This window comes from Chelmon rostratus, chromosome 11 (assembly GCF_017976325.1).
Source record: "Chelmon rostratus isolate fCheRos1 chromosome 11, fCheRos1.pri, whole genome shotgun sequence".
In the NCBI taxonomy this organism is placed as follows: domain Eukaryota; kingdom Metazoa; phylum Chordata; class Actinopteri; order Chaetodontiformes; family Chaetodontidae; genus Chelmon; species Chelmon rostratus.
The window spans coordinates 14,332,231-14,359,540 of record NC_055668.1 but is presented as its reverse complement, the minus strand read 5'-3'; the positions used below and the strand labels follow the sequence as shown (position 1 = coordinate 14,359,540).

At 41.5% G+C, this 27,310-nt stretch overlaps 1 protein-coding gene across 2 annotated transcripts; it reads right to left on the bottom strand.

Moving 5' to 3' along the window:
• parga (poly (ADP-ribose) glycohydrolase a) lies at positions 1-27,310 on the bottom strand. Of its 2 annotated transcripts, none has more exons than XM_041947818.1 (19): positions 27,270-27,310; positions 24,760-24,818; positions 24,336-24,517; positions 23,846-24,071; positions 23,574-23,706; positions 22,729-22,851; positions 22,532-22,612; positions 21,625-21,699; positions 16,489-16,581; positions 15,093-15,247; positions 11,637-11,716; positions 11,476-11,536; positions 11,111-11,186; positions 8,518-8,665; positions 4,448-4,526; positions 4,195-4,303; positions 3,353-3,458; positions 2,034-2,162; positions 1-1,405 (listed from the first exon to the last, which is right to left on the bottom strand). In XM_041947818.1, the coding sequence occupies exons 2-19, from the start codon at positions 24,786-24,788 to the stop codon at positions 1,224-1,226; spliced, it is 2,067 nt and encodes a 688-aa protein (XP_041803752.1). In that variant the 5' UTR covers positions 24,789-24,818; positions 27,270-27,310; the 3' UTR covers positions 1-1,223. The 2 variants fall into 2 exon arrangements, with proteins under 2 accessions (XP_041803752.1, XP_041803751.1); XM_041947817.1 differs by lacking the exon at positions 27,270-27,310 and adding an exon at positions 27,134-27,265.

Below are 27,310 nucleotides of genomic sequence, written 5' to 3'. Positions count from 1 at the left end.
TACCACTGTTACAGGATATACTTTAATTAAGAAATTATAATAAAAAGAGTACAACCGAAAAAGCTTAGGTACAGTACTATGCAATGCATTTACTTTAATTTAATCTATCTATGAACCCATTATTAAATAGAACCCACACCGTCAATCAGAAAATACAGTAAATAATAAAAAACATAACCACAACCCCCAAAGTAAACTTTGAGTAAAAACATTAAGAAAAATAATATTTTGCGTGCAATTTCTTTATCAATTCATTTATTTTTCTATTTCCCCCCTTTATTCGTATATACAGTAGTAATACTGCGTTTAACACTGAATATATTTGAAAATGATTAAATTACTACGAACAGAATCAATGATCTAAGATCAAAATGACCATAAATTCCTTGTTTCTGAGATGACTCTCATACCAGCTACTGTTTTACTGATAGATTTTACTCATATTAAAATAAGGACAATATGTGTATTGAGCGTTGACATCCTAGAGGATATAAAAGAGCAGCATATATTTGTAGAATATTTGATAAATAAATGTAACCCATGCATAGACTACAGTATGGCATCTCATCATCTCTCTGCATTCAGGAACCTCACCACAGCCTGGGTATGGTAAATAGAGAAGACAACTCATTCAAAAGAAAAAGTCAAACACAATATAGGACAAGACAAGTAGGGAGGATTATCATGTCCTGGATTATCAATAATGAAAAGTGTCCACAACCATGCATATGATGAATATTTGGCCGTATTTGCAGTTAGTATGCAAAAACAGAAGAATTCCACACCACATTTAGACGAAAGAAAGGCCTAACAGCAACCAGGATTCACTATTGCTATAAGTCTCTGAAGCATTTCACCAGATTTGGTGACTTACGACAAGGCTCCTATAATACCACCAACAAGAAAGGCAAAACTGTGTTTTGGTAGTTTGTGTGTTGGGATCACAAACTTAAAGGGAGTGTATATGTGTGAGAGAGAGAGAGAGAGAGGCAGAGAGAGAGAGAGACAGAGAGAGAGAGAGACAGAGAGAGAGAGACAGAGAGACAGAGAGAGAGACAGAGAGACAGACAGAGAGAGAGAGAGACAGAGAGAGAGAGAGAGAGAGAGAGAGAGAGAGAGAGATTGTAATTGCTGAGAACACATTGTGGTTTCTGAACCTGGAGTGTGTTTTACACGTAGAGACAGGTGGTGGGGGGGGGGGTTAAGTTGCAGCTTTCCCCAAGTTAATGAAAGTCCGATGTTACAGGGGACATCCCAGAATCCTTGGCGGAGTCCGGGGCATCGGGGGTCGCGTGAGAAGACACTTTCTCATAGATGAAACTGTAGAGGCTGATGTCAGGTCGAGCCGTGCGGCAATTCTTACACACCAAACTGGAGTACTGGTTCAAAAGGCTGTACAGCCTCCCTGGGAGGGTAAAGGAGGGCGGGGCAGAGAGGGAGGGGAGGGCGCAGGGGTCAAGAGAAGGAAGAAATATGGAGGGAGATAAAACAGGATTGGAGAGGAATAGATAAAAGGGACAAACAGGTTGAGTGTCAAAGAACAAGCGAGAGAGACAGAAACAGAAAAAAAAAACGGAGAAAAATGAAAGCGTGTTCAGGCTCATTTATAAATCGTGCACACATACACACACGCACAAGCCGTGAGCTTTTTCTCTGTAGCTCCACTTTAGGAAATGGATGGCTAGAGGGGAATTTCTCTGAAAGGCTTCAATAAATGTCAGTGGAAGAAAAATGAAAAGAGGGGGGAGGGGAGAGGCTGGGGTCAGTTCAGGCAGTAATCCACTCTGCAGCTAAGGCTGAATGGATGGGCTGAGGAACGGAGATGGCACATAAGGTGGAATAACTTAACACACAGATGGACTGCATTCTGTTAGTCATGCATACTGTCCCTGCAATGACGCCAACAAGGACAACCTCCATGAGCTGTACGAGCCTCCACCTGTGGCTGATATCATTGTCAGACCGGCTCATTATGTAATTTACTGCAACAGCTCAACAGAGGCAGGAAAAAATATTTTGCATGCGAGTCTTACCGACAGTGACTTTTCTCTCGGTGAGGAAAGTGTATATTTCATGAACGTCTCTCATGAGCTGAGCGTCTCCAAACGTGAAGTACGCCATGTCTCTCCCAGCCTCGGCTGCAGCCATCAACTGAATCAGCGCTGAAAAAGTGAGAAGTAGAACGCTAAAGGGAAATTCAGCTGACGATGATGGACGTATTAGCATCATTAGTACCCTTCAGTTTCAGAGGGAAATCATAAATGTGTAATTGACCACTGAAAATAAGATGAGGAAACTAAGTAATTGGTCAATAAGCTGGATAAGGTACAGCCTTGGGCAGAAAAGAACACAAGTGACAGGGGCAATTTGTATCAGAAGAGTAAATAATCCAACACTGGTAGCGTAGCCTCATCAATAGCGCTCAATCTTTTAGCCCTTGCAAATGAGATCTTAAGACTTTTAAATATTTAACAGAATGGATATTGATTCCAGACTAATAAACACAGAAAGCTATCATTTGCAAAAGTTTTGTAATCTTACAACAACATAACAGCTCAGTCTTATGTAACTACCACATCTCAAGTCAGCTCCGGGACTATACTGTAAAATGCGGCTATTGCCTTCTAAAAATACCAACTATGCTAATTTCTAGGGCTAACAGGCAGGGGCCCCCAGGAAGCTAATACCATCCTTAGGGACTTTGTCAAGTCCAGTGGCGCTATTCATAGCCTAGTGTGCTGCAGAGGAAACATTTAAATGAAACTGTACACAAACATACCCATGTTACTCCAATCTCATTTATATTCATAGTGCAGGACATCTATGGGGGGGATGTGGCTTTTAGCACAGCACAGGCTCCATAGGCATAAAGCAGCAGTAGCTCCTTTAGTAACTTGTAGTATGTTAAGTATGAACAATTTTAACACTGTTCATATGTTGATCAGAAACACAACTGGTCAAAATTTGCAGTGTGGCATACCCTGCTTCTAAAGGGTTATGCTGTGTAAGCTCACAGAGATCTGTGTCAGCCTGGATTTATTGTGTCCCTTGCCTGTAATCAATTGCCCTGTTAATGGAAAACATAAATGTGTGTCAGCTGATCAATAAAGGGAGCGATGGAACAGGTGAGTGACACCCTGGGAGAGCCACTAATTGACCACATGGGTTTAAGAGAGACGGGCATCTGTGGCATGGGTCGTATAGTCCTTCAGCGGGAGCTTTAATGGCTGGGACACGCGGTGCAGATGAATTCCTGTCTGAGATGTCTACAGATGTTTGAGCAGAACCATTTCAGTTCTCGTGTATGAAATCCCTTTATTTGGACGCTTGCATGTCATTCAGCCAGTAATACCTTTAAGCCGTGTGTCTCCACCAAAAGCTCCACAGCCCCAGTTGCCTGTGGCTACTGCAGCGAGGTGCTTGGTGTTGGCGTTACTTCGGAAGAATCCGCAGTATGCCTGGGATAAATGCACAGGGAGGAGGCGGAAGGGAAAAAGGGGGAGAAAAAGACACCTTTTTTAATGATCTGTTTTGAACAATACATTGAATGCATGATGCAGTAATAAAGCAGTGGAAAAGCATCTACAGCAGATATGCAACTGGGGTTCACTGTCCTTGACAAGTGTATAGTTGTCATGCGTGACTTGTGCAGTGCAGGGCGCTGATGCAGCAGATGTGCAGCAAGAGCAAGAGGTAGAAAAAAACACGGCTATACATCCCAATGCTTGACTACAATCAACAATGTGGAAATTTACCAGAGCAGAGATTTGTTTGATCACATTCAATGTCACCACATGTTACATAAACAGAATTTAAGTTACTTATAGAAGGAAAGAAAACTGCTATCCCTGCAAGAAAGAAATATACCTAGTGTAGTCAAACAGTATCTCCAGCTCAGACAAGCTGCTCGTGGTTCAGTCCAATCAGATGGCAGCTCATTTGAAAATAGGCTCTCAGAGCCAATCGAGGACTCCGCTATTTTACCTACCCCCAGGTTACAGGCTACATTAGTTAACCCTTCAGTGGTTGTATTTGAGATCTTTTTGACAAAAATCGATTATTGTTCTTGGCTGAAAAAAAAAGCTATATCCCCCATGAATTAACTGACCACTCTGTGGGAGTAGTTGATGACTTCTAAAATACAGCAATCATGAAAGCCATAGTGCAAACAGGCGGAGAACATCTTCCTCTCACCTTGTTGAGTTCTCTGACCATCTTCTCAGGGAGAAACTGCTCTAGGAAATGCCTGAATTTCAGTGCATCAATGGCCACAATCTCTGTACATAGTCTCTGCCAGTCATCCCTGGAAAAAAAAACAATGACAGAGGTGGGACTGACAATGACTTCCCATCTTTCCCCAAACCTTTTCTTTCTGGATTCAATATCTTTGGTTTAAAATATCAAAACAAAACAATCCCAATTTTAATAAAATATGAGCAAAAATTACCTGGGGGTCTCATCCTTGTGGCTTTCCTTCCATTTGTAAGTCTCAGCATAGCCAGAATATTTACTGTACTGTTCCGTACCTGAGGAACAAAAAGGAAAGTCAAGAACAAAAATGACACCACTCAGCAGTCAGAACACACAGTGGGCCTAAATCTGTTTCAGCGCCTTATTTCTTAAATCAAATTTAGTGCTTTCTGTGCTCCCCATGTGAGTACACAGTATCTGCTTGTATTGGATTGTCATAAATAAAGGCCATTGATTTAATAACTAATCCGCTTTGGGATTTGTAATGAAAAGCTTTCAGACATAATCGGAAGAAATGGTTAGAACAGAAGATGCTAGCCCGCGCCACATTTGCAAAATGCTTGCATGAGACATCACTGTATCATTCAGTAACTGATATGGTTACACACCTCTGTAACAAAAAGACATTAGCCTCTTTACCAATGTGTATTGGTATGTGCTCAGGGGTAGAAAGATTTCATCATTCGTCATTACAAATACAGCTGCGCTCAATTCTGAAAATGATGCCTATTAAAGACTCCATACATTATGCATTAGGTACGAGGAAGTTACTTCAACGAACATGTGATTAACATAGCCTTTGAGGTTTTCCTGTATGTACTAGCAGAGGGAGAGATTTTTGTAGTTCACAATAACCAGAAAATATCAAAGGTGTTCAAAAAGCTACTGACTTGATTTAATTCAAGCTGGTAGCGTCTACCAATACTGCAACTATAAAACAAACTTAAATCTACGCATGAATGATGGGTTTTTTGTGCCGTCCTGTAATAAAGTCTGACTCATGCTAATGGCCTGTACTGCTGCCAGGACATAACCCAACACTGACAGTACAAGTGGGGAAATGAGAATTATGCTTCTATGTAAAGACTTGCGGCATCCAAAGTCCAGTTGGTCAAATGAAGTACATTCTACAACAGTAGCAACTCCTAACGTAAAACAAACCGGCTACCCATATCACTTTGACCATCAGCAGAGCTGCTGTCCTCCTCCTGCTTGACCTTGATCCTATTTATCCTGGCTACCACCCATGACAGCATCCTGGCATACAGGCTTCCATCACTAGATTATATCGTGGCCATCTAACTTCCGATCCGAAAACGCCTATGGACAAAAAGTGATGTGAGGCACTGGAGACCCATGACACCTCTAAAGACAAAGAAAAATGATTAACTAGACAGAAGAGAACAACAAAGACAGATGAAGAGATACAGATAACAAGAGCGACTAGACTTAAAGAGGAAACACTGCATGCGTGCAAGGAATATTCTGCAAGGTTTTAATGAATCTATGGCGTAATTGGTCCATTCCATTAGTGGAGCAATGACCTTAGTTGGGCTATAAATTCCTTTCTGTCCAAATGTAATAAAGTTAAGTGGAGAGGAGGAGGAGGGAACAAGGGAGGGCAGCAGAGTGATGGGAGGCAGAGAGGGGGGCGGTGACTAACCACTGAAGGTGACTTGGAAGAGATGAGAGTTTCAAAGGAGACAATACGGCGCCATACAAGACAGTCAATGTTTGCCTGCTAAGCAGGAAGGTACTAAAGAAGACAGAAGTGGATTTTAACATTGACCGAACAGAACAGGATGTGTGCGCTTCTTTGGTGGACTTACTAGTTCGGGTCCTGACACCATGTTGGTTCTTCCTTCTCTATACTCTGCTGATACAGCTAGCCTATAAGCCCAACTCCTCATAGTTTGTTTGTCCATGTGCCTCTCTTCTTTGGCACAAGCTCAAAAAAGACTCCACCAACAGAATCAATCAAGTGCAGACATTAGGGAGCAGCATTTATATTTGAGTTTCTGCACACACAGCCAAGTTATAATATGTGTCCTTGTGTCAAATGGATTGATTTATCAAATTATAATGATGCCTCTTGTATCATCATTTTAATGCCCCAGTGAAATACAGGCCCCAACCCGGACAAGTTGATGTTAAATATTTGTTTTGCAAAGCTAACAAGATAAAGTGGCAATAAAATAAATATGATGTGGGCATAAATCAATTGACTAATTCATCTATTAAGGCCATTTCAAAACATGGCAACCCTAACCCTAAGGGGCAATGAGGTAAAATTCATCCAATACAATGACATTGTACACCACGTATGTATTTGAATACATTAACCCATGTAAATAATCATATTCTTTCAATCCCTACATTTATGTTGTTATTTCACATGTTGTGGCAACAACTGCACATAGGCTACCAGTGTTAAGTGCATGCCTCTATTATTTTAATCTGTGCTTGCCCTTACTTTGACCAGTGGTGGTGGGCGAGGCACAGCTGCGCGGCAGGAAAAAAAGTAGGTATGGCCAGAAGAGGAGGACGGAGGCGAGTGAGAGGGCAGAACACTTAGACAGGTTGACCGAAGCCGAGTGAGTTGGAGGTTGAAAAATAGAGCAATTCTGCTGGAGAGAAATGAAGGATAACTGGGCAGTACCCAAGTGAATCAATGGAATGGATTTACCTTCAAACTGGATGGAAGAACAAGAAAAAAATGAAGGTAGCCCAATAAACACACAGGGCTGTGTGGTTTTCTACTGGGGAACGAGAAAAGCCAAAATAACAAGCAATAAATGTGCAATGCATGAATGGGCATCACAGTCCGAGCATCCACAGTGTGGTGGCACCACATGTCTGGCCGGGATGCTCACAACATTTCACTTTCAACCAGATATCTGTTTCTGACCACCTAACTGTCGTCACTTCCTTAATGTAGGAACTAGTTTACCTAATCTTGTTGTTGTGACATTTTAAAGCAAGTGGTTGCCTAGTGGTGACTTTAGGATTCACTGAGTGTACCCTTGTCTATGTGTAAGGTTAGTCAGATTGACCAGAGCAGGGCTCCAGAAATGTCACTTATTTCAAATCCCAATATTGACACACATGTGCATTAGTATTTACTTCCTATTTACTTCTCATATGCAAATCTGTGTTAAGGGAAAACCTTTATTCACATACACCACGACTAGAGCTAGATACCCACTCTCTGGTCATATATGACCAAATCACACCGACGCACAAAATGCTAATTGCCAGATAACAACAGCAACAAGACACACCGTGGCAGCAGCAATGGCACAATGTCTCTCTGCTCCACAGTGGCTCCACTCACTGCACATTGTGGGCAAATAAGCACCATGTCACAGGAAGCCTTAACTGGGTGGAATCCTATAAACAACCTGACCTAATATCTAGTGTGTGTGTGTGTGTATGTGTGTGCATGTACATGTCTGACAACACCACAAAGATAACAAAACAATTATCATTATTTCATTCAATGCCCAGGGCTCATTAACATAAGGTGAGGGTTGGAACATAGTTGAATTGGCCTTTGGGCGCAGCTCCCTTTAAACTGCAACAGTCTGGTATGATACCTGAAACAGTGTTCACACTCTAGCTCATGCTCAATCTTTAACCTCATAACTGAATAAGACTCAAAGATACTCACACCCCTTGACTTGGAGCAGCAAATTACTCCTAACCCAACAGAGGCAATTCACTGTATTGCCAGGCAGAGCAGTACAGCCTTAGACCGAGAAGAGGTGCTGACTCTCCACCCATCTGTTTCATACGCAGCTGCAAACGGCCCAAGTGTGTGCTAGAGGTCACAGTCTGATAAAGCCACACAAACTACATCATTTGCAAAAAGCAGAGAGGCAATCCTTAGGACGCTAAACCAGACACCCTCCATTTGTCAGCTGCACATACAGATTCTGCCCATGACATCATTAACAGAATTGGTGAGTAGGCCCAACTTTGGCAGAGCCCATTCCCTGAGAATGCTGCTTGACTTATTCCCAAGAATACAGACAACTCCCAGCGAGGAGGTTCGGAGGTTGCATCTCTTTTTTCCAATTTTTCAAATCAACAGTTAAGATGAGAAAACCGCAAGGGAAGACGGAACAGGTGAAATAAACATGGAGCCCTGGATGAGCCAAAGTAAACATCAAAAGTATTCAAGAGGCATATTTATTAATGCCGTACAGAGCAGAATCTGAAGGCCGAAAATTATCTGTGTGTGGGTTTGTGTGTGTGACAATGTACCTGTGATGATGAGGCATTCATTGTATTCCAAAGCTTCAGTGAAGAGGCGAGAGACAATGAGTTCAGGGTTGATGACGAACCTGATCTCTTCCTGGACCAGTCCATGTCCCGTCACTCCTCCACCTACAAACCTGTTTGCAAAGTCCACCTGGTGAAACAAAAGAAATAGAAGAGTTAACCAAAATGGCACAATAGCACATACCCATAGTTTTTCTCTGTGCAACTTCCATCATCCGTCTCAACATTCTTGAATTGTGAAAATGGGCTAAGACCCATTTGACAAACTCAATCTGTGCACGATGTGCAAGTTTAAATGTGACTAGTTAGACCAACAATTCTCAACAAAGCAATCGATTCAACAGTGTTATGATATTGCCTGTTGCCCTGCCCATTTAATGCAGTTGAGAAGAACTGTGAGGTTTAGCTGTCACTCCCATTATTTGAACAAATGACTCTATTAGTGTCTCCATATTATCTGTCACACGCTGTGGTCATTTAATACAGACAAATGTCTCAGGATCACTGCGCTGCTTCCTGCTTGTAAATAATTAAATCAGGAAATCGTAGCACAACAGTGCACATGAAATTTAAAAAGACAATTCAAATACCAATCAAATCTACAATTAATGGTGTGCAGACAAAACCTGCAAGGACGGGTGCAGATCTCCTCTATTTCTAAATATGGGATAGGCCACTGGTATGGTTTAAAAACTAGTGGGTTCTTCACTCACCCTCAGTATTTGTCATTCTGTGGTCTGATAATGGGGAAAACAAAACAGATAAATTTAGGGGAGCAAAGTACGGCAGGAATTGATGCCTGATGAAGGCCGAATGCTGAAAGATGATTTTCAAATTACATTGTTCTCAGTAGAGGTCACTGGATCAATAATCAACCAAGAATTACTGACTTGAAATTGCTCAATATGTTTGAGGTCATTTAGAAACAGCGTTCCCAGTAAAAAGTTGTTTATGTAATGGGTTTATGAAAAAAAATTACTACCAGCCGATATATCCTTATCTGATATTTGGAACCTTGAACATGATCCCTGGCAAGCATTGGCATGATCATGTTTCTAAAAGCACAAAATATAATTATTGAACCATCTCTACCCAAATCAAATCCAGGTTTCTTGTTTTCTAATGAACTGCCATAGCACCTAGAGACAAAAATCGTATGCGACAGCGCTGAAGACATGTGTTAACCACTTTCACTGTTAATATAATACCAGGATCCCAGATAAAATTTACAAGCAGTGCCCTTTTCAACTACTATCAAGAAATATGGCCTCTACATTCATATGTATCTTATATCAAGTCCTATAAAAGTGTGAGGGGTTAAGAAAGTTCTTCCATCGAGAATTAAGCCAGATGTTCGTTGCCATTTAGTAAATGTTAACATGCTGAAATGCAAAATTAAGATGGTTAACATTTTAAATCTTACACCTGCTTAACATTAGCAAGTTAGAATTGTCATTGAAAGGATTTTACCATGCCAATGTTAGCATTTAGCTCAAAGCGCCACTATTCTCAAAGTAGTACAGCCTTACAGGCCCACTAGCATGGCTGTAGACCTGTTTAGCAATGTCCTCGAGTTCAGAGCACGTAACATGAATAAATGGACTGAGATACAAAGCCAAAATTATTTATGAGATCGCTGAAGATTTCCAGCTGCTTGTGGTTATTTCTGGGCCTCCTGTTTCATTGTAGGAGATATTTGGATGAGATACTGGAGCTTCATGCCCCGTAAACCCACTCCTTGTTTTTGTGGCATGTATAAGAGGACAGCCCATTCGATCACAATGCCGCTATTTAAACCGCCTGTCAGGGGTGAAGGTTCTGCTCACTGGCCCACAGCTACATCAATCTGTGTGACAGTGAGCGTGTTTGTATGTCCATGCGCGTATGTTGTCTAAGGAGTCACTCAGCTCCTCACCTCCTTCACTGGTTCACCCCTAACCTCACCCCCCTCACCCTTCAATCTCACCTCCTGACAGAATGACAGCCCACTCTGCCCTATCGAAACTCAACGCACAGCCAGTGCCCAGCCTGCTGAGGTAGCTATCAATCCTCCTGCAGGACTCCTGGCCCACTGGGTCGCCCCAGTGAGATGGCTCATCCTCGTCATCTTTTCCTCTGTGCGCCTCCTTCTCCCTCATCCCCCACCCCAGGGTCCTCTCCTCCACCCTTGTCTCTCTGAGCTACTCAAGTGTATACATCATCTGTCAAGCCAGAGAAAAAAATGTACCAGCCATCCCGGAACACCCAGCGGTGTGCGGGGATGGGCTGAATCAATGCAGACATAGAGCCAATAACATTTTCAGATATGCACAAAAAATACATACCCAATTTAGATTGTCTGCAGGTAGCAGCAGTGTCTTTTTGACTTTTGGAAGATAAAAGCGAGGCGCAGTGATGGTCAGAGCCATGTTTGTTGGGTTTGACCACAAAAAAAGTACAAAATTTGTATGCTACATCAAATCTGATACTAGACCAACAATTTTGAAACAGTTTGTGGTGCCACTGTTACAAAGAGGAATAATCTCAAAACAATTGGGGTGCACTGGCAGAGGCAAAACTGTAAGGGAAGTCCTACCTGCAGCATCCCGTATCCATCATCTTCAATCGTACCCTCACACGTGATATGTAGGCGTTTCAGCTGAGTCTGGGAACTTGATAAAAAAGACGGGAGAACTACCGTAATTTTACTGTATTAACATAATATACTAATTTCATTGTTAGGGTTAGGGTTGAAGCTACAACATGCTTCAGCAAAATGTGCATGTACTAAAACATTTGTACAATTACAAGTTTTGAAAAGAAATGATCACTCAGTCAACATCAACACAATTTACATTTGTCCAATCAAGTTGTTGGGACAGTGATACAATTTAGCCAACTACAAGATTATTTCAAATTCAGGCCATTAAATCCATAAAGTAGTAGAGTAGAGAGTAATACCTTTCCCAGTTTGGAGGATTGTTCAACATTTGTCTTGTGAATGTAACAAGACCCTTGGGCTCTTGAAAAAAAAAAAAAAAGCATAGTAAAACGACTGAAAAACGTGGAGAGCATTACAGAGAAACAGTTGCTGCATCATGTGGGATATTTTTAATGCTTACTGGACTGCGTAATTCTCCTGAAGTAACACAGCAGAGTTTTCAATTTCTCAATTTTTCTTGATGAAGAACCTTCAAATAACCTGAAACAGAAAGCACATGGGAATGTGAGATCATAAGAGGTATTCCTGTGGGGTACTGATTTTATTAAACAGTGCATGTGAAGGTTTTTAGAGTCTCAAACAAAACAGGAAAATATGAACATTTTACTTACATTTTACTACATCTTAAATAACATTTTCTTGAGCAGCAGATGAGGGTCACGTAATGTTTCAAGTCATTATCTATGGCTCACTGCACAACCATGCTACAGCATGTCATGAGGGAGGTCAAGCTTTTAAACTGGCATGATGTCTCCCCCCTCCACCCTTCATACAATGGCACTGCCCGAGGCTCTGTTTTAGTTCTACAGAGCTACCGTAAAAACTAGGGTGCATGGAGGGAGGGAGGAAGGGGGGGGGGGGTTGAGAGAGAGAGAGAGGGAGAGAGAGAGACAGAGAGAAAGGAAGGAGGGAGAGAGAGAGAGGGAGCGCATCGGGTGGACATCTTAAATCACCCCATACTGAGTCTCTCCCTCCATTAAAAGGGACCTAAGCTGATGACTAATCACAGTTCAGCATTCATCTTTCCCTCCCACCGCTTTCTCCCCAGACCAGTAACGAAATAAAAACAGAGGGGACAAATGAAGTGCACTAAAAGGCCTTCAGTGAGAATAAAAATAATTTATTCAAGGCAATTCCTGCATATAATTTGTCCCCCCTCCCCTTTTTAGATTCCTGACATAGTGCCTCGCTCATGCTCTGTGACCCCCCCCCCCCCCCCCCCCCAACCACACCCCAATTCCCTGAGTCAGTGTCAGTTTGGCATAGTGTACCATGGAGGGCAACCAGTAGCAAAACACATGTGGATGAAGGTGAGATTTCCAGTAAAGCCACACATCATACCTTGCTAAAGACAGAATTATGAAGGATAATATATTGCAGCAACTTTCATTTTCAAGGACGGTCACATTAATTATTTAGTTCTTATCCACTGTAACACTACCCACGATATAAAGTGCACTAGGGGATAATGTTTCTAACAGTTTTATCATTACTAATTAGGCTGTTTTCTTGTAAATGAGGTAGGCCATCACCTGGTCCCTCAGTCCAGACAAAACTCAGGCTTTATTTGGCTTTATTTGAGTTTTACTTGTTGACTAAACTGTTAAACGGGCATCTTATGTCATTTTCTTCTCAAACAGAGGAAAACACAAGCTAAAGAGATAAGTCTGCCTTCTTTCCTCCCCCTCGGATCTATTCATCACTTAACAGAGGACAAACCTTGACAGTTCTGCCAAAACAGCAATCAGCAGATTGCTTGCTGCTCTGCTTGTCCAAGACAGAGAGCTACTGTAGACGATAAGCAAAGTGACGGACACTCCCTCAATTACAGGGGGAAAGGGAGGGCCAGTAACGATCCAGGGCCCATTTTAGACTGCACTGGTTGTCTTGTCTCATCTTCTCAGAGACACCAAGGCTTTTTCCCCCACTCTTGCTCTTTCCTGTATTTCGCTGTTGGCAGAAATGCTGATAGTGACGGCGGGCCCAAGTGCCTGCGACCAAGTGCTGGCACGAGTCTGAAACAGCCATCCCCTGCAGCTGGAATCAATGCTTACATTATTACAGGGGCCTCTTCACTTTGCCTGCCACTAACGTTTGATGTGGAGGCAGATACCATGCACCCACAAAAATGAATGATTGTGAGAGTATGATTAAGATTCAGATACTGGGAGGGAGTAGCGAAGGACTGGACCGAATCACACATAATCAATATGGCCATCCATGGGATTCATAAAATAATACTACTCGACCCCCAAGGGAGAGCAGATGGCTAATTAGACTCTGGATAGCAGTTAGGGCCCCCGCAGATTGCAGGGAATATCAAAATTATATGGTACTAAACCTACCCTTCATTTTCTACAAAGAGTGTAAGCACCACTATAATAAGGTATCACCAAACCAACATCTCCAGTATGTCAGACAACAACCCTGGAAGTTATTACGCACATCACTAAAGAGGAAAAATAAGGGACAATTGAGTTGAGGTGATACCTGGACTACGTCCAGTGTTTATAATTTTTTACAGTGCATAAATATGGCAACAGAGCTCGTAACAAAATCTCATTATAACTCTATGACCCCCCACCTGACCCATACCTTTCAACTTTCTAACCACTATCAGCTGTGACAAAAATACATGAAGGCGATACATGTCCAAAAAATGTCCACCAGATTCATTCATCTGCTGAAAGTCATCATATCAGATGTCTTGAGCAGAAATAACAGAAATAAGACAAATAACAACGACAAGCTGGACCTCATTAATGAAGGCATATTGCAGAAAACTGTGATGCAGACAGCTTAAGTGCAATACAGCCACACTTTCTGTTGCTGTCTGCATGTCACACCAGTCGAGCAGAGGCTGTGTACTCCAGTGGAGCAGCCATCGCTTTTACAAGTATAGGCCTGACTGCATTCATGCATCTCATCTCTCCATTCCAAATAACGTGACACCTCAAGATTATGAGGAGCCAGAGACAGATGCACAGGTGTGTGCTTTAAAACAGTCCATCAATACAATTTGTGTCAATTAGTCATCCCAGACTTTCTTGACACCCCACTGGTTCTGAGTAGGTAGAAACAGAGAACACCAATTTAACACTCCTACTCTGAATCTCACTCCCACACAAAGGGACATAACAGCAACACGGCCCTCAAGGAGATTCTCTGCCCACAGTCCCATCCTGAAGTTTCTAAGGTGACAGGGGCAGTTATAGCATGCAATGCAATGTTACAACTATCAAAAAATATGTTAATGTGTGTAAACTTCCTAGGCACTAACTTTATGAGGAAAAGCTAAATAAAAACACAGATTTCATGAATTAGGGGTTTTCAAGGCAGTAGTGCCCCCTTATGGAAATCAGTTTACTTTCATCTGAATGGTCAACCACCAAAAAGACAGCTACTCAGTCAAAATACTACCAGTTTGTAATAGACAGCTGTAATGATTCATGAAAACAGTACACATCTTTGAATGTGTTAGAAAGGACTTTGTTGAAATCATTGTGAGAGAACCTGATATCATGTCTCTAAAACCTGGGCAACAAGGGACATTCCACAATCATCTAGGACCAGAAAAAAAGTGTAATGATGCCAATGAGTGCAATCACGCTCCTGTCCAAAAGCATAGTAAGCTTCTTGAAGCATCCACGCCAATGAGGCTGAATCAGGATCAATATCTGAGTCTAAGATCTAGTCAGTCTCCTGCTTAAAGTAATAGCTTACAAAGGGACTCACAGGGCAGATCTCATTTTGTGAATAAAATACCAGTGACTGCAGCTCACTCAATTACCCTAGTGAGCAACCCGTCATTGTTTTGTGTCACTCCAGTTTTCTGCAAGGGATGGTGCACCTTTACCTGTAGAAGTTGATCTCAGGATAATTGCAGTACTCTGACTTGCGCGAGTTGCGCCGGGGGAATGTGCAGAAGAAGGCGTTGGCCAGAAGACAGGCTATTTGCTCCTGAGACAGAGTCAGGGAGTGGTTCACCCTTGACTTCAGTAAGGGAATTGGCTAGAGAGAGAGAGAGACACACAGAGAGATCAGAAATCAGAATGAAAACAGAGAAGAGAGTATACGCAGAGATAAAGAGAGACGCAGCAGAAACACACAAGGTTACGTGGGTACAGTACTGTAGGTCTGAAGGCAGATGGGGGTAGATAATTAGTTTAGCAATCTAGCAAGCAGAAGAGACAAGGAGAGTTCCATTAGGTAAATGGGTGGTAGTAATTAAGGTCCTGGTTTTCTTGCTCTCCCCCTGGTTCATTCAGTCAGACACTCGGGGCCCATCTATCTTCACTGATTAGGGCTAAAGAGCCTCCCAAGGCTGCCCAGTTAGCAGATCAATACCAGCTCTAATAACACACACGCATAAGCATTAGCCTTGACGCTCAGTACTGCAAAACAAAGCCGAGAGTCAGAAAGCTTAATTATCCAAATGCTACAAATGATAATCCTCTATCAGCGTATTGTTCCCATCATAAATCCTGGCAGTCAAATGGTACGAGTGTGAGGTGGAATCTGTCACACAAACCCCCTCCTTCAGTTAAACCTGAGCATCCTTGAGGTTCTGCCCCTGGTTTCTGTTTCCAGTAACAGCTGGTGGGATTTTCCTATCCTGGCCGGAGTGGGAGCTGAATTTACTTTATTAAATTAAACTGAAATAGATAACAAAATTACAAAAATACCAAGCTTGGAATTCTTGCATTGCTATAATTGATGACAGCGAACGAACGAAGACAAATGGGGATGACATTTAAAAGATCTGTGACATGGATCAGCCCCATTTACTGCGGATAAAAGCGAGGGCCTCTGAGATTTGGGAGGGGTGATATCAAACCCTGTTTCTTGAGATATATCGCTTGGAGGAGGAAAGGTTTTTAAAATTTCATAAGCATAACGTATCAGATGGATGACTGGACATGAGACGGACCTCTCCCCTCTCTGCTCTCTTTTCTAATGAAGCAGCTCTTGAAATGGACCAAAAAGGGGAATTCATTATCTAGCAGTTGTAACTCATGAGCTGATCTTCTGTAACATCCACCATCTAAGCCTTTGCCTCTCCTCCCTGCTGAATGCACACACTGACATCCTTCCTCCTACGTATATACCATAACTGTTGCTCTTTTGATTGACATTTTAAACCCACTACCCACTGCATGACAACGGCTCACCTTTCAATTTCCTCACACAACTCCTGCAGACCACCTAAACACACACTGTGTACATATTCAAAAATAGTAAACCACACTTACCATTGTGCAGAGGCGAGGAGCACTGAGGGCGAGGTCAACCATAGCTGGTAGTATGACCTCAAACAGGTGCTGCGCCTCGCAATGCTCAAGATACTGGAGAGAAGGGAGAGAGGAAAAAAGAGAGATACAGGCAGAAGTATTGTTAAATGGGATCTCTCTGTGGAGCTGACTGCCTAGTTAGGCAGGCAGTTACACAGAGCCAGCAGTCAGAGTGACTGATCTGATCTGAAGTGACATACTGGTTCGTAACACTACTGATGCTTCCAACCAAAATCTTAAGTAGATGATGAATCTAACAAGAGTGCTAAAGTATTATATATATATATATATATATATATATATATATATATACATATATAAAGTATAATTTTGTTTCTGACGGTTTACATTTAGCTTTTAATTTTCCCAGTTTTCTTTTAAAGTAAATACTGTATACAGATGTGAGAGACAAACAAATAACAATTAGGAGAAATACACAAGGAAACAACAAACGTGAGAGAAAAAATGTAAAGAGTAAAATCTGTTTGATTAATGCATCACATTTTTACACTGACATTCCAACGCAGGCCATAGTTGTTGTTTGCTCTGGCCCACACTCTCTCAAACAGCTGTGCTAGCTGCCTGCTTAAAACGCCATGAAAAACACTCTGCTTGCATGATTTCTTTTTTATTCTGAATTTCCTATTTTAGAAAACAGAATAGGGCAAATGCAAATATTTTTCCATGCTCTCTTTTCTTTTTTTCGATACTTATCCAGACATGAGTAATTTCCCACACTATGTAGGAACCATGAAATTACCTCTATTACCACAGTTGTCTTTCAACTGTAAATAAAATGAAACCGGACAGCTCAACATGTGATTTATTTTCATTCAATACTTGCCAAGATTTATTTTAGGGTTTAATATTGTTTTGTTAAGACAAAGGGACTCCCTGAACCGACCTTGAAAATTGATGAAAACCTTTAATGGCCCAGTAACTGTTTGACAGTGAGTGAGGTCTTAACCCAACACCAGTAACCAATATCTAAGGAAAGATGCTCAGGTTTCTCACATATAAAAAGACAACCATTGGAGGTTTATTGTTGTTTTAGGGTGAACTCCCTCTCTGCAGATATCAATAATCCTAACACTTCGACAGTCAAAGAAGAAATGGAAATGCTGCAGAGCTACTCACTACACAGAACCTGCTTCACAAGAAACTACCATCAATCTGGGAGTGAGCCTGCCACGGCCAAGGCATCCATACTTCAGCCTGTAGCTTACCTCAGCATCCATCTGCAATTCCCTCTAAAATAAACACCCAGTTATTCCATCATAGACTCAGATTTACAGCGCAATCACTTATGAGCGTATTGGCTTCGAATGTCACTGTCATCAATCACTTGCCTTATTCTATCAAGGTGAGCAGGGGAGCTCGTGCTGATTAAATGGACCCTCTGGAGAAAATGCAAATGACCAATTGTGGAGAGAGTGGCAGGGTGGCTTGATTTTCAACAGGAAGTCTTTGGTGGGTGATTTGGCCAGGGGCATTTATGTGGCTGCAGAGCAGGTCTGCTAAATGCTGTCAGAAGTAATGAGCTGGCAGACATCATAAAGCGCTCCTGTGGGACTAATAGATGGTAGTTGGTGATGCTGGAGGATGAGGGTAGAAAGATGATCCCCCAGCCCTTCCACAGCTACAGCAGCCGGCCACATCGGTGCGGCTGCACACACAAACTATACTTTTCACATCAATACATAAGACAAACTGAGCCCAGCAGGACAGTCCAGATGTACTGCTGCATAAGCTAATGATCGATTACACTCTGATCTTCCATCCATTCTGGTGTTTACAAGTTATTTTCATTTCCTGGCAGCTCAAGCTACATAAGCTTCCATTTCACATTTTTATCTAGAGGTTTTCTAAGAATGTTTTCAGTGCATTTAGTGTCAAACTCTGACATTTCAATCATTTTGAGAATCTGTGTGAGAGGCTTCTCTGGCATTATCTCAACCAACTTCATGTGGTCTTTACCTGAAATGGTTTTCAATTAACAGTCAAAAGTTAATCTGTTGAATTTCTTGCATTCTTAATATGCTTGAGACCATCAGTTGCGTTATACAGAGGTAGTGAAAAGCCCTATTCAACCACTGTAGTAATCCATATTCTGCCAAGAACCGCTCAAGAGACATCTCAAGGAGGGGTTCACTACTCAGCCACAGAAATCGCCAAGTAACAGCACCTCAGATTAGAGCCCACATAAATATTTCACAAAGCTCAAACAGCAGACACATCTAAACATTAACGTAGGGAGGAGACTGTGTGAACCAGGCCTTCATTGTCCAAAAGCTGCAAAGAAATGAATACAAAGGGAGAGAACTGCCCGGACCACGAGACACAAGGAATGGACATTAGACCAGTGGAAATCTATACTTTGGTCCGATGAGTCCTTTGGTTCCAAACACTGTGTCTATGTGAGACCCAGAGGAGGCGAAGAGACGTCGTCTGAATGTTTGGTTACATGGAGGAGGCGGTGTAATGGTTGGATAAGGCTTTGCTGGTGACAGTGTTGGCAATTTATCCAAAATTAAAGGCACACTTAACCAGCACGGCTACCTCAGCATCCTGCGACATGCAAAAATTTTTCAACAGGACAATGGCCCAAAACACACCTCCAGGCCATGTAAGAGCATTCTGACCAAGAGCGCGAGTGATGGAGGGCTGCATCCAATGACCTAGCCTGCACAAGCACCCAACCTGCACCCAGAATGAGTGCAGAATGAGTACTTTTAATTTTGATACTTGAAATACATTTCCTGGTAACATTAACTTACTTTTACTTAAGTGAGGTCTTGAATGCAGGGCTTTTACTTGCAGTGAAGCATTTTCTCAGTGTGGTATTGATACTTTTAGTGAAGTAAAGGATGTGAATCCTTCTTCCACTGGCAGCTGCCTTGCTGCTGAATGCTCATGTATTGGAACATCAGCTGTACTTGCTCCAGGAAAGCTTTTCCTGCTCAGCCCTCAACATTCATCAGAAACTGACACAGTGACAGTTTCATTTGGCAGGGGAGAAACTCTAAGACAATTTACAGACAAGCCCTAATTTGGATAACTGTTTTTCCCCCCCTATGGCTATTACATGTTGAGCGGAGCGTCAATCACTGGCTCTGGGGCGATGCGTCACTAAACAATTACCCCAGTGCTGCACAAATGCTGCAGATTTAATTAGGTGGTCTTGTCCAGGGAGTGCAACAGTTAGGATTCAGACTACGGTGTAAGGGGACTAACATTTTAAAAAATGAGCAGAGAAGCTGTGAAATGCATTCTGGCATTTACAAATCCATTGGGCTGCCCAAGTAGAATGGCTAAACAATTCCATACAATTCTTCACTACATTAATCTGTGTGTGAAAGATAAATCACTGAACGATGTGCACGTCTGCTGTGGAATGGCGGCTGTTAATCATTCCTGCTCAGTGTGTTGGCGTGATGGTCTGAACGCTCCCTCGTCCTGCATGCATCAACTGCCAGACATTTAACTAATGGAAAGCTGTCACAACCAGTCAGTATTTTGTATCTTTACACATGCCACTACTCACATTCCTGCATCACTGCAAATTACTTGCACATATTACAAAATAGTTCTGTTAACTTTTGATATTCAAACCTTGACTTAACTTGTGAGCACCACCAGCCCTTGCTAAATACCTCAGCAAGAAAGAAATTCTAAAATAGAGAGAAATACGGCGCTCAGGACAGTGAGTGGAGCTGCTGACGCAATAGACTCCTGGAAGGGTGAGTTTCTTGTTGGCTTTACTCAGCATCCGTACCGATTTAATGGGACCTTTTAATTAAATTGGATTAAGCTATAAAAGGCTTGAGCGGCTATTGATCTACCGTACTCTCTGCTTTACTCTGAGAAATTATTTTAGAGGGAGGGGGCATTTTGGAATAGTCTGAATTTAGCTGAGTAATCAGTGATGTAGAAGGGAGAACATTGGGTTCCAGTATCAATCTGAAAGGGCTGTAACAAGTATCAAATGTTCCCACTTAATTAGAAGAAACTGCGCCATAAAGGTTCCATTAGAATACCGATCTTGTCCCTAATGGCTCCAACTAAAACATGAACTCACCCAGAAAGAATTTGACAATAAGCTACAAGCTTTACTTAATGTAGGCAAGCAATTTAGTCTTTCAGATGAAACTGCTTTGCTATCTATTCAAAGACTGTGTCTTCATTTATTTTTTTCATTTGGGGCACTTTTACAGGTAATATGGTCTATTTGTTGACTCACTCTGAAGTAAACATACTGCCAGTAGACAGGTAGCATTACATATGATTCTGCAAAAGGTGTGATTTTCAAATGGAAATCCTATATCTGTAGAACAGTTTTAATAAGTAATTTCATAACAATGACAGACAGGTAAATATTCATGCCAGAATAAGTTTCTCTCACAACAGCTATGAAAATACAGTCCCCAACTGTCTGAACAGAGAATAAGAAGTGCTAATAAAGTAGAGGAGGACGGAGATAGAAAAAAGAAAGACATTCCCCTGGTTCACTTGCAGCAGCTGCTGCCGACATGCTCTGTGCTCATCTGTCCTAACTGCATGACGCCTATTTGCTCCCATGAGACTCCCAGGTACTGGGAAGGGACGACGCACGCTGATGGGCTTGCAGCCAAACAGAAAGGCAGGCTCCCTATGCGACAACAATTCTACTTTCTTCATTAAGGTAAATCTTAAAGGCATAATAAATCACAGTGAGTTAAACAAACACTTCCAGCATCTACATGGCAAAGTTCACAGGGGCTGACTATCAGAGCGCTGATACTCACAACTGGCCACGTTTCACTGATGAGGTGTTTATTTAGATCTCAATTCTCTTAAATTGCAAATACGAAAACCCTACACAACTAGCAAATTAAGAAAGATAGCAAATTAAGAAATTAGAAGAAATATAAATGACCTTTCCCACCCAAAAAAGTGGATTCATATGTCATATGCTTCATGTTCAGCAAACAGGCATACCTGTGACATGTTTTAGCAAACCAGTATGGTCAACAGGTTTTAGAGAAGCTGTTTTAATCATCAAGTTTATCTTTTGTACAAGACCAGCCCATAAAAACAGTCATGTTTTGGACATCTTACCTCTGTGCAAAGAAGGTTCAGGGCAGTGAAGTCCCATTTCTTTGCATGGGCTATGTTGTATCTCAATATCGCATCCTGAAGAGGAGAATTAGGAGTTATTTATAGACAGAAGACCATTGTTAAAAATAGAAAACTATGCACACAAATGTTTAGGAGCACGGACTACACATCCTCCTTCAACACAGTACACATCAAATATACTGAATCACAAGGTTCAGTATATTTGTTGCAAACTCTGCCACCATGTGGTTATTTCTGGAATAAGATTTGTATATTTGACCACCCAATTGAAATTGGAATAAAGAAATTCAGCTCATATACATATGAGCAGAATTTCTCTGGCATCAAAGGCATGCTGGCCAAATGAACCAATGTTTCAATTTCATTATAATGCCCAAATTTGGAAGCTAAATTTGAAAAAGCATCTTGACTCACTGTCTTCACCCTCCATCTGCACTGCATTGCCTTTTTCAAAAACACATTTTAGAGTGGATGGGGGGAAAAAAGCTTTTTGTCAAAATGATGACATATGACCACTCAGACATGTTCATGTTCAGAAGCCGACTTTATGCTGGCCATTTCTCTGCGGTCACTTATTTGTTGTTTGTGTGTGCAGCTCTACTGAATCACAATATAAGTGATCACAGAGAGTAGGAGGCGTGAGAACAGAGGTTTGAACTGCTGAGACCAAGCAAAGTAAACAGTCTCTCCCACTCCTTAGAGATGATGGATGTAATGCACAACTTTGTTGATGGTTAAAATAAAAACTTCCTCGGTTTCAGTGTTAACATGGGGATGGAAAACTTAAAATGGAAAAATTATGTATGCAAAAGCTGTTGAAAGATTTATCGGTTATAGTAAGTATTCAGAGTATGTATGGATGTCCAGGCCAGCACAGCTGTCTTACCCTCACATCTAGAGAACTCTTGAACCCTCCCTTCAAGGCAGTGTGGATAAGCTCCCACCGGCTTTGGACACCACCTCCATCCTGCATGACAGCAAAAGACAGATTGTTTTCCCTAAAAGGGTCCTACAGGAATTAACCTTGTTGCCGTGCATTAGCATGTTTTGAAAGGGAGGCAAAGCTGTGATACACTAGTATACCTCAGTCTCCATAGGAAACAGATTCTTCTCAGAGCAGGGCATCTTCACAGACACATCATCCCACGCATCTTTGAACTTGGTGGGGTAGGAGACAGGGACATCTCCCTCTGTGAGGAGATCTGTCTGTAACAGTGAAACAAAATGGCAGGGAAAACAAAATGTATTTACAGGTTACTGTTATGTGTAGAGAAGTGACGATTGAAATAACTGCTTTTTCTTTGCTCATCAAAAAGATAACAGTTTTCAATTTTTACAAATGTCTGAAACTTAGGACATGGTAAGGTAGATGTTGTGAAATTAGTCAGTAATAAGTCAGTCACTTTGGCTTCATTACTTGTAAACCAAATTAATTAGCACCTTAGCTTAACACGTCTTTTAACTTTGGTCTTTGCTGGCTAACTTAACAACAACTGAAAGCTGTCCTCATTTAAATGTAGACATGAGGTTTTCTTAAAACAGTAATTAAAATTCCAGTATTCTTGTAATTTAGGGGGTGATGGGTCGAATCTAGCTTTGGTTGCAGCACTGACAGTGTTCCTGTGGGACTAGTAGTGGAGGACACAGTCTGATAGGAGCTTTAGTGACAAGAGGCCCTGAGGGGATCATGGAGAATGACTTTACTTTGCCCAGAACTGTCTCCCTTTTCCTCATTCCCACTGTCTGTGTCTAAACAGCCTTCTTTGCATTCTCTCTTCGACTTTTCCCTATCTTCTTCACTCTTATATAAAGACCAGGTGTAAAACCATCCCACAATGCCCAGCCACATCCACATGCACATGCACATTTCTTTTTATGACTGCAGTAGTCCTCACAACTTACCACATACAAAGAACTCATACACTCACCCTGATTGTGACAGTGTGGTTAGGCCCTGCTTTCAGGTGAGGCAAAGGGGGGGCACACTGAGGCATCCTGTTCAGCTCATCTATGGGTGTCCCCAGCCATCTTCTGTCCATATTATGCAATGCGAATGAAACACTGCATGGAAAAAAAACAGAAGAGGTCAATATAACACACTATTACTGAAGGGCAATGGGCGCATAGAGGAGCTAGGACACAACAGGAAGGTGATTTACTAATCAAAATTGAAATTGAAATTGAAATTGTTCACAAGTACCTTTCGAAAATTGCACCTGACTGGCTTCCAATTAAGTCCTGGCTCATATCAGAGGAGCCACTGCACTCTGCTATCTCAGCATCCTCAGTTCCCAGGGCAACCAGATGGACCATGTCTTTGGTCGAACATCCAGAATCAGAGTCTTTCACAAACTGCTGAGATTCCATTACCTGAGCCTTTGCAAAGCCAGAGTCCTCTGGGCAAGCACTGCCATCATGATCCTTGTCTGCAGAGTTGTTGACAAGCATGGTTTTAGTGATGGGGCTATCTGGACTCAACATCTCCACATCACTGGGCATACTTACACCCTTCCTGGGACTATTGCTAAGACAGAGGATGAGTTTTGGATTTGGAGAGTGTGCAGGAAAACAAGTTGTTTTAACAGGGTGAGGACCAGGTGAACTGGACCTCTTAGATTTCTGCCCATTAGAACAGTGTGTTTGAGCTGTGTTACTTCTGCTGCCTGTGAGGACACATTCATCCAGCCCACCTGCTGACCCACAGTCCATCGACTTCTGAGATGCTGCGTCATCTTGTCTGTTCTCCGATAGCAAACAGTCTTTTGAAGTGTCATGCTTTTCTGCTCCACAGAAGAGTTCCTCTTTTCCACCTGTTATGTTTGTTTTTGGAACATCATTCTTGACATCCTCTGGCTCGACATCAGCAGTCACACTGCAACAGGATAAAAAAGAGAACAAAGTGCGAGAAGGCCTTGTTAGCAGGCTGAATCTATAAAGTGTATGATCACAATGATCCATGTCTTCCTTTTCCCCAGGGTGTACACAGCACCTTTGTTAACAAGTATATTCTATGTGCATATTCCTTAATTAGAAACATACCACGTAAGGCAAATATTCTCTCGTTGAACAAGTGTTTGAGCACTCAAAACCCTAATGCTATCTTGACTGCTTTACCTTCCTTGAGAATCCATCACTTCATCCATCTTTCACAGGTCATACAAGATGAACAACACCTGTTTGAGAAGGAAAATTATTAGCATGTTGAAACGATGCGACAATTTTGCTGACTTTATACATGCCTAAAAAGTTATGATGTAACTACAAACTAAGTGTTTTTCTTTTTTTTTAATTATTATTTTTATTAACGAATTTATCATAACAAAAAAGAAAACAGTCATACCCCCAAATCCCCCCCCCCCCCCCCCCCCCCCCCCCCCAAACCCCCAAACCCCCTGTCAGGAGGGAGCTTCCTCTTATAAACCCCAGAGTAAAAAACAATAATTCTGACCCAGAACTGATAGATTAACGGACAATCCCAAAATAAATGCAACATTGTACCATCACTGACTTTACATTTATCACATTTAAGAGAAACAGAGGGGTAAAACTTATGAAGCTTATCTTTAGAGTAGCAAAAACGATGAATTACTTTAAACTGTATCAACCTATGTCTACTATTTATTGAACAAATATGGATCCGGGAGAAAGCAGTCTTCCACAGTTGGTCAGAAAGCACAACAGTTTCTCTTTCCCAAGCTTTCTTAATACTGTCGACAGAAAATGAGTCTTCTGAAAAATATTTTACGAATTTTGTTATGAGCTTCTTACTGTTAGGCAAAAGAGAAAACAGTTCAAGGAGAGTATGTCTCTCACAGTTTGACTCAAAGTGAAGAATGTTTTCTCGCACAAAATGCCTCAGTTGCATATAACGAAAAAAACTGGAGTGAGGGATCTCATATTTGGAGCTTAACTGCTGAAATGATGCAAAATTATCATCTACATATAAATCCCCTATACACCTCAACCCTTTGGCACACCATGAAGAAAATGTGTTGTCCAGCAATGCTGGGACAAAAGCATGATTATTATGGTGATACCATTTTTATAGCATTAACGCTTCCAATCATAGATATTGGTAGAGTCCTCCAGTATTCTATGCTACGTTTTAATTTATCTATTCCCTCTATTAGATTTAATTTTAACAACTGCTTTGGACTTTTGGAAATTTTAATGCCTAAATAGGTTATATAGTCCTGGACTATCTTGAAGGGACAGTTTTTTACATTCCTATTTTCATTAGTGAACATAAGTTCACGTTTATCCCAGTTTATTGTGTAACCAGAAATTTTGCCAAACATTGTTATATACTCTAAAAGATGGGGAATGCTTTCTTCAATATTTATTAAAGCGATAAGTAAATCATCCGCATAAAGTGTCACAAGACATTCTGATCCACCGGCTGCTATACCCTTTATGTGCGGGTGATTTCTCATCCCAACTGCCAAAGGCTCCAACGCTATATTGAATAATAAGGGAGACAGGCAATCCCCCTGTCTCACACCCCGATATAAGTTGAACGGCTCTGATGAGACATTATTAGTTAAAACAGAGGATTCGGGAGAACAATAAATCATTTTAATCCAATCCACGAAAGTGTTTCCAAAACCAAACCTCTGTAAAGTTTCAAATAAATACGGCCATTCAATGGAGTCAAATGCTTTCTGGGCATCCAATGTTATGACAGCTGCTTTAGTATTGTCACATGTATCAGAGTACAATATATTCATCACTCGACGCACATTAAAAAAAGAAAGCTTACCTGGGATAAAGCCTACTTGATCCGGATGAATAATAGTTTCAATTAGTTTATTTAATCTGGTAGCAAGAACTTTAGTTAGAATTTTATGGTCTAGACCACAAACTAAGTGTTTTAATTAAGTGTTACCGTCCTTCAGAGAGCCAAAAACTAAGCTTTGTTTAAGTCTGGTCTTGGATGGAAGCTACACTCAGACCTTTAGACAGTCAATAAAATTTGAAGACGTGTTTTTAGACTTTGCTTGGTCCGCTTTGTCAGTTCATGAGACTGGGCAGCCCGCCGGGTTGAATGGTGGTCTCGGCTTTCAATTCAGCCTCTTGCCTAAAGGCATCACTTTCTATTTCTGACAGCCAGTTTGTACTGACAAGTTCACGTTCGGCAGCCAACACATTGGAAAGACAAGCTGCTGCTGGCATGTTACACAAAGCTACAATGAGCTAGCTAACTAAACCTAACCAACCATATTCTTTTTACCTTCACGGTAAAAATAGTAACTCGGCTATTGGTGGCACCATACGTTTTTTTAGTTAACGTTTGTATCTTACCACCTTGATGCGAACACATACTGCAGGAGATAAAACAAGTAATCTTTAGCTAACTTAGCTTTGATTGGCTACACATCTAAACGTTAGCTTTTATTTGCTAGCTCCGATTCTTGTGACAGCACTAACGTAATTCAACCTGACCGAGCTAACAGTGTCGTCTCCATTAAAACGAAGAGATGTAACTTACACGCATGTCCCTCTTTGTGTCAGACTTCTGAGTAAGATGCATTACATAATTATTTATTTCATTTCATTCACAACCATTTTCCCCCTGACCACAGCACACACCAAATGCTTTCGTTCCGTTATTGGTTTACTCTTACTTCGTTGTTGTAGGCAGCTGCTGCACCTTGACGGCAGGAAG